Source organism: Strix uralensis, chromosome 28 (assembly GCF_047716275.1).
Source record: "Strix uralensis isolate ZFMK-TIS-50842 chromosome 28, bStrUra1, whole genome shotgun sequence".
Classification (NCBI taxonomy): domain Eukaryota; kingdom Metazoa; phylum Chordata; class Aves; order Strigiformes; family Strigidae; genus Strix; species Strix uralensis.
In genome coordinates, this window is record NC_133999.1 from 939,006 (window position 1) to 951,172 (window position 12,167).

The 12,167-nt window shown below is 59.0% G+C and overlaps 1 protein-coding gene across 5 annotated transcripts in view; it reads right to left on the reverse strand.

The window, feature by feature from the left end:
- Window positions 1–9,328: 9,328 nt before the first annotated feature.
- TACC1 (transforming acidic coiled-coil containing protein 1) overlaps window positions 9,329–12,167 on the reverse strand; it is a 29,661-nt gene continuing 26,822 nt past the window's right edge. For all 5 annotated transcript variants that reach the window (XM_074852072.1, XM_074852071.1, XM_074852073.1 and 2 more), the window contains 2 exons: window positions 11,696–11,816; window positions 9,329–11,172 (listed from right to left, as the gene is read on the reverse strand). In XM_074852072.1, coding sequence (XP_074708173.1) covers window positions 11,104–11,172; window positions 11,696–11,816 — 190 coding nt within the window. In that variant the 3' untranslated portion in view covers window positions 9,329–11,103. The remainder of the gene's footprint in view (window positions 11,173–11,695; window positions 11,817–12,167) is intronic.

Genomic DNA, 12,167 nt, shown 5'->3' on the forward strand with positions numbered 1-12,167 from the left:
TCGGGGGGGTCCTTCCCTTTATCATTTTAAGGCAAAACTCTAGTTTTGAGGATGCAGTGCCGTGCATTTGAAGATTTTTTTTTTTTTCCCCAAGCAATCGCACGCTGTTCAGCACTTGCTGTACCAAGTGTTGTTAAGTAAACACGTTGCCTCAACCCCCAGCGTTTCCTACGGCCTGGGTCATTTTTAGAACAGAGGTTTTTTTCCCCTTCCATGTTGCAGAAGGTTGCCCAAACGCTGCTGCTGAAACCACGTGTGTTCATTTCTGTGACTCTGCTGTGGGCCCCTGTCACCGCCCCGGGAGCTGACAAAACCACAGTCTGTCACAGCGAGAGCAGCCTCCGGCCCCTCACCGGGCGCCCGGAGCGTTTGTGTGAGCGTGGGTGGGGGTGAGCTGCCCCGTTTGGGCCCCGGCTCCTGCAGGAGCATCACTTGGGGCAGCTGCTGCTGGAGTTCAGGTGGATTTGGGGACTCGCTCCCCCCCACGCTGCCCAGGACAGTGTGGGCTCCCCGTGGCTGCACCTCGGGAAGTCCCCGCTTTCTCCGCCGAGCTGCATCTGGCCCCGAAGCACTTTCTCCCAGCGTGGGTGAAACCGATCCCGGTGCTGCCGGTCCCGCTGAGGGTGCACGGGGAGCTTTGCTCTCAAGGGCACTGTGCAAGTGGTGCTCTCCCAGCAGTTTGCACAAGGGTTGTTTTTTTTTTTTTCACAGAAATTTCCTGCTGGGCCCTGACAGGGTCACTCGCCCCATCTGTCCCCCCTCAAAGCTTGTCAAATAAATGCACCATCCAGCGGCTGCTCTCCCCGCTGCTGCCAGCCGGCCGCAGCCACGTGTCAGAGGAGCAGCTTCCCTCCCCGCTTGCATCCCTCCATGGTTTCCCCGTTGGGGGACAGGCCATCCCCACACCCTGCTGGAAGCTGCAGCCCAAAACGCGTCATTTATTAATTACATCAGGAGAAAAGCAGAGATGACCTGCCTCTGCATCCCCTCCCGCCAGCGCTCCCGGCGAGCCCCGACAGGACCGTGTACAACTGCGTCCTGATACACCTGGGGTGACCCCAGCCTGGGTGTCCATTTTGCTGTCTGACAGCAGGATTTTGGCGTTGCCCCTCATGTACCTTGTCAGAGAAGGATCATTCCTCAGGGCAGCTGGTGCGTTGTCCCTTGCACGGCCTCCCCGTGCACTCAGGTGGCCACAGACCCTAAAGCCCACCCTTGCCCGGCTGCAGACGCTGATGGGGCCGGAGTCAGTGCCAGGCACTCACCGCAGAGCTTGTGAAGGTGCTGTAAGGGAAGCAAAACTCAAAGCATGAAAAACCACCAGTTATGGAAATGCAGGCCACAGCAACTGCGTTATACTTAGAATTTAAAAAAAAAGGCAAACAATGAGGAAACAAGGAGGTTGGAAAAGCAACTTTCCTGCCTCAAAGCAGGGGTGGCCGCTCGATGGAGCCATGTCCAGGCAAGCTCGGGAGGTCTTGGCGGTGGATACCACCCCCCCCCCGCGGGGAGCAGCGCCCGCGGGTGTAACAGCAGAGGGGAGATGCAGAGCGTCGGTGCCAGGATTCGGCACAGCCTCACCCACACCCGCCCGCAGCCCTCGTCCACCCCACGCGCGTCCTCTCCGTCCCACTGCCGGCTGCACCGCCGGCCTCCCAGCACCATGCTCTGCCAACCACTGCCTTCCCCCCCCCACCCCCCCCACCCCGGCCTGCTTTGCTAAACTGTTCCACCGAGTATTTTTATAGCGGGGCATCTCCTGCAGAGCTTGTGACCTGCACCAGGGCCTGGATCTGGAGCAGCTCCGTTTTCTACGGGCGCAGTCACATGACAGCTGGTCACGCTGCTGCTCTTCCATCATCCCGAGAGCCTTGCAGTTCTCCTCCCGTGTTTTTCAGTGTGTTTTGCTGCTGCAGCCTGCCCCAGGGTGTGAGCAGCCCCTTGAGCTCACATGAGCAGATGGAGGGGTATGAGGGGATTCCAGGGCAGGGCACTCTCTGCCCCAGGGCCTTTGGGGGTCCCAGCAGCATCTGGGGTCCCCGCAGGAAAACATCTTTGTGTTCCCAGGGGAATTCCGGAGCAGGCCCACAGCGGACACAGAACAATCTGCTTCCCAGCAGCCAAACACCCCCCTCAGCTGGTGTTCACCCTCACAAGACTCGATATCCACATTCTCCAGGACTTCTGACCCTTACCCGCCAGCACTCACCGAGGTCTCTGTTTCAGGAGCATCCTGCAGCAGGGAGTTCCACGGCTGGATCCAAGCATGCTGAATTATTTCTTCCTCTGTTCAAACTTGCTCTTTTCGGTTTCAGTACCTGTTCCCTTTTTTCTTGCATTATGACTAAGGGAAACTCCTGGCAGGTTGCTTTGCTGGAGGAGCAGTGGCTGAGTTTTCAGTCAGCACTTCGCTGACTTGCCCTGCGTTACATTTCTTGCAGTCAAATTCCCATTTTCCTCCCCACGCGCCCGACCATCCTTCTCTCTCCTCCTTCATCATTCCCCTTTCTTTCCTCCTCATTCTTGTTCACTCACTTTTGCTGTTCTCCCTTACAAAACAAAGCAGCACCGGGCCCTCCTGGGGTCTCTCCAGCCGAGCTTTCAGCGAGCAGAGCACGGGCGTTCGCTTGGCTCGGTGCGATGCTTTCACCTTCCTAAGCATCGTATATCGAAAATAACCGGGAAAGCGGTTTGCCTGCCTGCCCCCGGGTCCCGCGGTGCCACCGGTGCCATGGGAGCTTTGTTCTTATCCCAACATCCAGCAGAGTTTCCCACTGGGCAGCTCAGGCCGAGTCCCCTGTGTCCTGCATCCTCCCCAGCCACCCCACACATTCATCTCCTCCGTACCTCGCCCAGGCACCGCTTTTCTTCTCTTTCGACTGCAAAATCCCCCGGGCCAGGCCCCTGTGCCTGCATTAGACCAGCCCCGGGGGGTCTGGGCTGCAGCGGGACTTCTATAAAATCACACTTCAGCAAGTAATAACAACGGGCACCTGCGGGACACACCCCGCGGGGGGGTCAGAGGGAAATCCTGCAGGAAAGAGGGAAAGCAAGAGCTCCCGGAGGTGGCGGTGACTGCCCGGGGGGGTGAATTAGTCCCCCCAAAAGTTTGATCTCTCTGCGGCTGCAGACACACAGCGCTGCTTGTCCGGGGACAAACCCACCCCCCCGCGCAGCGTGTCCGGGGCTCTCTGCAGGGGCTGGCGGGTCCTGAGGGATGGTTTCAGCACAAAGAGCTGCTCCGCACAGGCTCGGCCAGTATTTCACACCAAATATATTTATAGTCTGTCCACGCCCGTGTCTTTGCAGGCACGGGAGGGAAGAAGCTGCTCCCCGCAGCCGTGAATCTCAAGTTAGCGCAAAGCAGCCCAGAAGCATCTCTGTGGGGCAGGGTGCTGGGAGGGGGCTCTGCCCCAGGGCCCCCCGGGCTCTGTCTGGCTGCGCTCGGGTGAGCTCCCGCTCCCACGGGAAGCCAGATCAGCGAGAGCAGGGTTAAGGTTTTCCTGTAAATGAGGAGTGGTGGCTGCCAACACGGTTTTGAAGTGCAGCGTTTATTTGACTGGTGGCGGCTCGGCCTCTCCCGCGCTCTAAGCAGAGAGCAAACCCCACGGCCGCCGTCCTGCGCCGTCCCTAGGCTACCGCAGCAAGCAGCTACCCCCGGCCGGCCGCCCCTCGCCCGGGACCCTCACAGCCAGCTCAGCAGCAGCTTCCCGGCCAGCGCGGTGGCCAGCAGGCTGGGGAGGTGCAGTGGCCGGGGCCTCCCGCCGGAGCCGTGCAGTGACTTGTTGCAGTCGTCGCTGAAGCAGCATCTCACCGTGGCCCCACCGGAGCCGCCGCGTCGTGCCTGGTCGCAGAAGGACTTGTAGGAGCAGGATTTAATGATGCTGTCTGCAAGGAAAGGCACAGGCAAGGTGGGGCTCAGGCACTCCCCAGCATCGGGGACTTCACTCCTCCCCTGCTAAGCTGGGGGAGGACGCGGAGCCGTGTCCCAGCGTGTGGCGTTACAGACGGGATAAAAATGGCCAATAACTAAGCCGGGGGGGATAAAAGGGTCTCCCCCTGCCTGCGGGACTGCCGGGAGAGCCGAGCAGCAGTCTGGTGGCTGAGGGATGTCCCCATGGCCACACTGCTCCAAGTCACCATGGAGCACATCGCGCAGCCCCGCTGTGAAATAGTGGCCATGTGTTTATAGCCACGCGTGAACCGTGTACAGCCCGGGCTGTGGAGTGAACCCAAGGGGGGGGGTCGGGAACCGTCTCTGTCCCTCTCGCTGGCCATGAGCCGCAAGGTTGCACTGAGGGTGGTGAGGATTTCTGGAGGGTGGGAGCAGCGCGCCATGGAGAAGGACTTTCCTTATGCCAGGACAGGGCTGTGAGTTATCTCAGACCAAAAGCGTGTTTCTGGGGACTAAAAACTTGGAAAAAAAACGGTGGCTCATGGGGACAAAAGGAAGCCAGCTCCTGGTCTGCGCTGGCAGGTCCCCTGCTCCTCCTCGCCCTCTGGTTCCCCAGCACCTCCAGTCCCCCCCAGCACCCCCGGTCTCCGCCAGCCCCCCCAGCCCCTCTGGTCCCCCAGCCCAGGGACTTACTTGGCGCAGTGATGACGGAGCAGGCATCGGCGTACTGGGGGCAGCTGTGGGAGCCCTGCTTGTTGCAGTCGTCCTCGTTGGACGCAACACATTTGTGGCATTTCAGCGCTTTACCTGCGTGAAGACAGGGAGGAGGAGGAGGAGGAGGAGGAGGAGGAGGAGGAGTGAGAGCAGCAGCGATGTCCCAGAGCCCCGAGTGCCGTTTGCAGTCTGTGGGTCTCCACGGCCACTGGTGACCCCCAGCACAGGGCAGGGAGTCACGGGTGAGGGCTAGCACCGGTCAGAGCCCAGCGGCTTGGCCGGCTGGGAATCAGCAAGGCCACGGCACGCAGGAGGCTTCAGCTGGAGGTCTGCCCTGGCCACGAAACACATGCAAAACTTTCAAGTATGACTGAAAACGATGAGAGCTAAATTGGGCAGGCTATCTCTTCCGAGTCCTTGCTCTGCAAAAACTTCCTGCAGCTGAGATTCCTGCAGTTTCCTTTACAGTAAAAATAGGCAGAAATAATATTTAGAAAACGCCCACCCTAGATCTTTGCCTCCTCGTGCCAGATTTCATTTTAATGAGCGTTCCACCTAGCCCGTGGAAGCAGGTGTGGCGCATTTGTGTGTCTAAGCTACGGCAGCTCCCCCCGTGCAACGTTTTGCACAGAGCGCGTGCCCCGAAGGCGCTGCCCGGGGAGGGCAAGCACAGGGACAGGCAGCGACGTGCTGGGCAGGCGGGTGTGTTGGGAAGGACGAGTCATCTCCAAAGTGTCTTCAGAGGAGGCCAAGGGCATGTCAGATAATAACCAGCCCCTCGCCTCCGCCGGCGCTCTGTGCGTCAGAGCTGGTAACAGGCGTAAGGGCTGTCCGACCCTTCGGGAGAGGGAAATGCACAACTGCCAGTTTAGGAACCAGCTGAGCAAATCTGAAAGTGTTATTATGATTTTATGACAGCAAGAGACTTTAAATAACAGCGCTGTTTTAAATATCTGCAGACAAAGCACCTCCCCCTTCAAAAACCCAAACCTGAAGATCCTGCTCCTGCCCGAAATTAGGAACCCTTGATTTTGATGGTGACAGTTAAATTACCGCTGATGCTGGGGGTAAAATTTTATCTGCTTTGCTGGCTGAGCAGAGCCCTCTCGTGGCAAGCGGGGCCCAGCTCCTGGGCAGAGTCTCGCAAGGACAGAGCTCCCGCCTGCATCTCCTGGGAAAGGAGAAAACCCATGTCTTGGGGACACTGGAATTTCCTGGGGCCAAAGCCCGTAAAGCCCTGCCATTAACCCACACCGACCCCTCCACGGCGGGATGGCTCATCTCGCGCTTCTCCTTCGCGGTTCTCTGCAGCACAGTACAACCGCTCGTTTCCCATCAGCTAAAACCAGTCTGGGGTTCATCTTCCCTTGGCGCAAAGACCCTGGAGCCGTCCCGGCCTGGCCACGCTCCGTGGCACAACCACCTTCCTGCCTCTTAAGATGGCTTTTTGTGATTTTGCCCTTGTGGAACCAAGATTTAGCTGGGAAACACTGCTCTAAGGATGAGAAGCTGCTGTTCTCTGACTCAGGTACCTCCTCGGCTGGGCGAGGGGCAGGGTGTTCCGTGGGGGAGAAAGCTACTGTCCCCCCAAAACGCCATTTTTCTGCAGGGATGGGAGCAGCGTCGGGCAGGGGCACGCCGGGCGCAGGCACCAGGGACGGGGCAGCCAGCAAGCGGAAGAGAGGCAACAGCGATTTCCCCCCGCCTAGCACTGCCTCGAGCTACGGGACTTACTTTCTCCAGCCAGGGATGTGACGATGGCCAGGGCCAGGAGGGTCTTCAGGGCAGACATTTTCCACAGTGTGCAGCACCGGGCACGTAGCCTCTGTTTTGTCTTAAGGTCTTAGAGCTAATCTGCTTGGGCGATTGGGTCACCGGGCTGGGGATAACACACTTACTGCAGCCCCTGGCTAATGCCATCTTAGCCGGAGAGGACGAGACGCGGGTCCCCAAGGGCACGGGCTGACCCGGGGCATGCGAGCAGGGCAGAGCGCTGGCCCAGTGCCGGTGGCGGTGGCCAGACCGGCCCACGCTTGCCAGGCTGGGCTCTGCTCCACGTCCCACCGGTGCCTGCTCTGGGAACCCTCTCCATGTCCACACATGGTACCTTGCGGTGGCTTTCAGAGATCTTGACCAAGCCCATCTGCGCCATCCAGAGAATAACCCCTTTCTTGCTGTTTGCAGCAGCCAAGTTGGGGAAGAACCCTCCAAAGTTTCCAACCCACCATAAAAGAGAACGACTGAAAACCCGTATGGGGCCTGGAGCCCAGCAGAGCTGTCCCTGCGCTCCCCGGGGCTGGGCGCTCTTCGTCCTTCCGGAGGGGTTTACCCAAGGCCCTGAAAGGTGTCAGGGACAGTGTGGGGATTACGCCAGTCCCGCTGCCCTCGGCTCTTCCCCCCGGCCGAGCTCACCGGCAGCTGCACCACGGTCCCGCAAAACCTGCCGGGAGTGTCACTGCAGCGTGGTGGGAGTCAAGGGGTCATCAAAGTCATCTCAGGTCTGAACTTCAGAGTTTATGAACGCGGATCTCAGGAACAGATGGTAACTGTGCTTATTTGACACCAGCTGCGTTGTAAACCACATTAATAAAAACGAGATAGAACACGGCCCTTCCTGGAAGATAAAGCCAACTTCTCCAAAAACCCCTCACCGACCTGACAAACACCGAGAAAGCTTTCAAGAGCGATAAACATGATTTTTATTCAGGCAATGAAACATGGAAAAAATATATTAGTAATCATTATAATAATCTCATTTGTGTGAGTATAACTCTTACAAATATTTACCTGACATATAAAAGGGAAATTATTGTACATATAAAATTGATGGCGATGGCAGTTACATACATGGTACGAAGCGATGGGGGTAGTAGTCAGTGCAGAGAAAGTTCCTGCCTCTGGCAGGGGGGAGGCTGGAGGGAGGGTGGAAGTGATTTGCAGTCGGGGTGGTCACTCGTTGGCACTTCATCGTAGACAGAGATCTGCTGGCAACACACACTTGCAAACAGCAACACGAGCGGCTGACGGGCAGGCACCCGCCACCGTCAGAACGGGATATTGAGATTCTACGGCAAGAAAAAGACGACGAACACAACCAGGCTGCGATCGCGACACACGGGAACCCGCTGCTTCCACGCCCCGGCGGGCGCAGCGGGGCGGCGTCTGAACGCCGTCGTCGTTACGAGATGGGTGCGGGGCCTCGGTGCAGCCCCCCCCGCCGCCGGCTCCCGCTCTCCCCCCGTGCCCTGGGGAGCTCCGGGCCGAGCCGGCCCCGGCGCCGCCACCGAGCAGCACGTGAGATCGACAGGCCTGCCCGTTTACAGTTACAACCACACGCCGTCTATTATATATAACTATAACCATTATATATATATTTATATATATGTAACTATAACCATATTATAGTTAATAAATCATTCCTTAGGAATCTTCTTTGCCCAGACTGGAAGTGCATGCTGACAGGCACGGGGACGCGAGAGCACTGGGGTGAGAGGCAGCGAATGTGGGGCCGGGAGAGGCGTGGGAGCGGGGACGGGGAGGGTCTGCCAGCGCGGATTATTGCCCCGGGAGCTGCCCCCGCAGCCAGCCCGGCCTTCCCGGGGGCTCCTGTTTGCCGGGGAGGGGGGACTGCGGCAGGGACTGCGCCGTAGGCAGGCTGGGGTCCGGGGGAAGTGCCGAAATCAAAACTTCTGCAATTAATCAGCCACCTCTGGAGCTGGAACAACACCCCAGATGAGAGACCGAGCTCAAACACTGAGCTCCAGGGAGCCCAGTGCCCCAGGGCTGGTGCTCTGCTCCTCGACCCCGGGGGGAGCAAAGACAGAGACCGGACTTATCCGTCCAGGTAGAGCGGGACGGAAACGTTCACACAGACGGACCAGGGCATTTACACCGCGTGTAAAGCCAGCACAGCGAGCGCCGTGTCCCCATGCCCAGCACAGGCCAAGGGCTGTGGTGACCCGTGACCCCGACCCGGGACCGGCCTCCGGCTCCATCGGCCTCGTGCTGGGACCTCGAGCACTGCTACGGGCACGACAGTGAACCAGAAACTGTCCCAAATCAACCTCCTATGAGCTCCAAGAGCTCCTGCAACGCTGTTCTCTGGTGATCCGCTCCCTTCGATTTCTGAAGGGTTGCAAAGAGAAGAACCCAACTCCCCAAGAAATCCCTGGTTCTTGAGGGTTTTCATTTAGCTGTACAGACCCTCAGAAGGTCCCAAGGGGCAGCACCTTGTGGGGTCACTCCTGGCTGTCACCATCACCCTGCTGAAGGCCAGCTAAGTGCAGCCAGGAAAGGGGGAAAAAAAAAAGGGGGGGGGGGAAAGGGGGGGAAAAAGAGAGAAAATAGGGGGAGAAAAAAGGGGGAGGAAAAAGGGGGAGAAAAATGGGGGAGAAAAAATGGGGGAGAAAAAAGGGGGAGAAAAAAGGGGGAGAAAAATGGGGGAGAAAAATGGGGGAGAAAAAAAGGTTTTTCTTTTTTGTCAGCTGTGCAAAGAGGTGACCGTTCAGCACAAAGCCACGGGTGCAGAGCTCCGAGCGGTACCGGCCATCGGCTTCCCCACCACACAGCTACCAGCCCGTTCACTGGGATAACTGGGAGCACGGTGAACAGGCCTGGCCTCTGTGTGCTGGGGCTGGCTGCTGGCATCTTCATCTGCTTCAGCGTGTAATAAATTCTCTCTATACATAACTAATAAAATATATATCAAGTGTATGGCTCCGATTTGAACAGCTGCTTGCACTGCATGCTCAACACAGGGAATTAGAAAACAGAAGGAAAACAGCTCGGTTCTTTTACAAAAAGGTAGCAGCAAAAAGGTTTGCGAAAGTCTTAGGCTGGGTAGGAAACAGGCCAAACAGTATTTCCCTTTTTTGACGCTTTACGACTCTCCGCTCAAGGCGACAGCAGAGGATCCTACGGACAGCACCGGGCACGGCCCGCGGAGGCCGAGGCTGCGCCCAGGGCACCGCAGTCAGGAAAACTGCACAGCGCCAAAACTCACCGGGCCAGGCTGGCTCGTGCCAACAGCACTACCAGGAGGGCACACACGGGATCTGCACACGGATTTAAACACATCCTACCGCCCCAGAGCCCCCCGGTTCCCAGCACAGCGCAAAGGCAACCTCAGCAATTCTGCTGGAGCGCGGCGTGTCCAGAGAAGTAGCGTAAACACCTCTGGAATGGAGCAGGCAGCCTGCCTCTGCGGAGAGGCAGATCTGGGGCTGCATCCAGACAGAGTTCAAAGTGTATTTTACTGCTGTCTGGATCTGTCTTTGCCTGTCAAGGCTGGCTTTTGTTTGGTTCTCTGGGAAGGGTTCTGACAGCAGCATGACCCAGGGCAGTACCACACTCCTCCTCGCCTTTCTGCCCTGACAGCGGAAAAGAGCCTGAAGTCAGCAGAATGATGAAGCAGTTCAGGGTTTGCTTCCTTCCTCCTGCAACACCCAAAGTGGGGAACTAACCTCACTACGGTGTGGGGAGCCAACAGCAAGAGGCTTGGCTTTGGGCATTTTAAACCGGCCTAGAACCCCACGTTCACAAGCCTCAGGAGGTGCCAGGGCTGCGGGCAGGGCGGCCATGGGGCAGGTGGACGGACGAGCCCCAGCTCTCCAGAACCAACATCTCCATTTCCCAAACACCTCTAGGTGCAGAAGCCTCCTGCCCTCCCCTAGGCCGGGCTCTCCTTTGAGAGGACTTAAGTTACTACTGGTTAAGTGGCTGTATCCATGCCCCTGGGGGAACGAGACGTGTAGCAAGACCGTGCCCGGTTGGAAGAAGCGAGCAGAGAGCCTGGGTGCTCACAAATGCTCATAAAGTGCACGAACGCAGCGGCGTCGGCTGCCTTCCTCCGAGGCTGGCACGGCCAGGGACGAGGACGCGCTGTGCTGCGTGTCACCCATGTACCAGGGCCTGGGACCAGCCCCTTGAACACCGCCAGCTCCCCCCAAACCCATCGATCTCCCAGGAGGCTGCTTCAGCCAGGGGATCCCAGCTGGCGGCCCCAGACCCGTGGCGAGTGCCTGGGGTCCCCAAGCCCCCTCGCTGCCTCCCCAGACGTGCACCCGCGTGCCGGGTGCCCTTCCCCGGAGCCCAGGTGGCAGCTCCAGCCCTGGCATCACCCAGGTCCCAGGGTAGGACCTGCCGCGCGGCCGGACCAGTGTGATCGAGCACGTGAGGACAGTAAGTGACAGAGAGTGTGGGGGCACAGCCAGGCCAGGGGGGACAGAGCCCGGGGTGTCACCTCCCCGCTGAGAGGACCCCGGGAGGGACACGCACCTCCGGTGTGACCGCGGGGAACCCAGCCCAGAGCCCTTGGGAGACAGAGGCAGGGGCAGCGTGGGGAGCGGCTCTGCACGGGGGGGCCGCGGGGTCCGGAGCAGGCAGCTGGACGCGTGTGCTTCTCTGCTGGGGGTTTTCCTGGGTGATAAGGCAAGGTGCTTGACGTGACGAGAAAAGCGGCCAAGTGCAGAGTGCTGGACGAGGGGCGGTGAGACTCAGTCTGCCTTTCCCAGCTTCGCTATCAGCTCGTCGCAGATCTTGGTCAGCTCCTCAATCTCCTGGTTCTGGAAGAAAGGCAGAACTTGAGGAACCCCCGTGGCAGGGGGTGGGGGACAACACCTGAGGCCACGAGCCAGCGCAGGACAGGGCAGCCGGCTCCAACGCCTGCCCCTGCAACAGCTCCTCTGTGCACCATCCAGGTGCCGTGGGCACCCTCGGGCTCACCCCTCCCTGTCCCCAGCAGACCCCGGCGCTGCCCAGCTGCAGCCCAGCATGTCGCTGCCACGAGCACAGGCGAGCAAGCCCTGCCCATGCTCCAGCACAGCCAAACGCGTGCCAGCCCTGAACGCAGCCGTGGGCAGAGCTTGCATCTCCTTCCTTGCGAGAGGGCACAGTCGTACATTTAAACAAACAAAAAATAAAACAACTCACAAAACAAGCAAACAACAAAATACCCCAAAAACTAAAACCACAAAACACTTTCTGGGCCAAAAATCCGAAGGCCAACTCCATCAGGATGCTCAGGGCAGCAAAATGGAAACCCGGAGCGCCGGCAGCGCGCCGGCAGAGGCGGGGCGGGCGCGGTACCTTCTGCTGGAGGGCTCTCTCCAGGGACTCCACCTTCATCTGCTCCTTGCGCAGCCCCGCGTGCAGCGCCGCGCTCTCCGCCTTGGCCTTCGTGCGCACCTGGGCGATCTCCTCGTTGGCTCTGCAGGGGGTTTGGAGAGAAGGGGCCGGTGGTGACGTCTGGGGGCGGCCAGGAGCCCCGTGGCACCACGTCAGATCAGGCGGCATCGGCAGAGCCCGGCTCCCGCGTGCCTGGAGGCACCAGAGGTGGTTTTCCCATATGGAAAACCTGCATGAAACTGGATTAATTCAGCTCCTCCAAACCCCTGTATGGAAACTCTGCTTTCTCACCCACTTCACTCAGGGCTACTGGGTGTTGGTGAGCTACTGCTCACCAGGTGGGCCTGAGTAGCTCCATGAGCCCTTCACACGCCACAGGCATGAGCCCTCCGAAACGTGGGAGCTTGCTGAATGACCGTAACTAGACCATGAA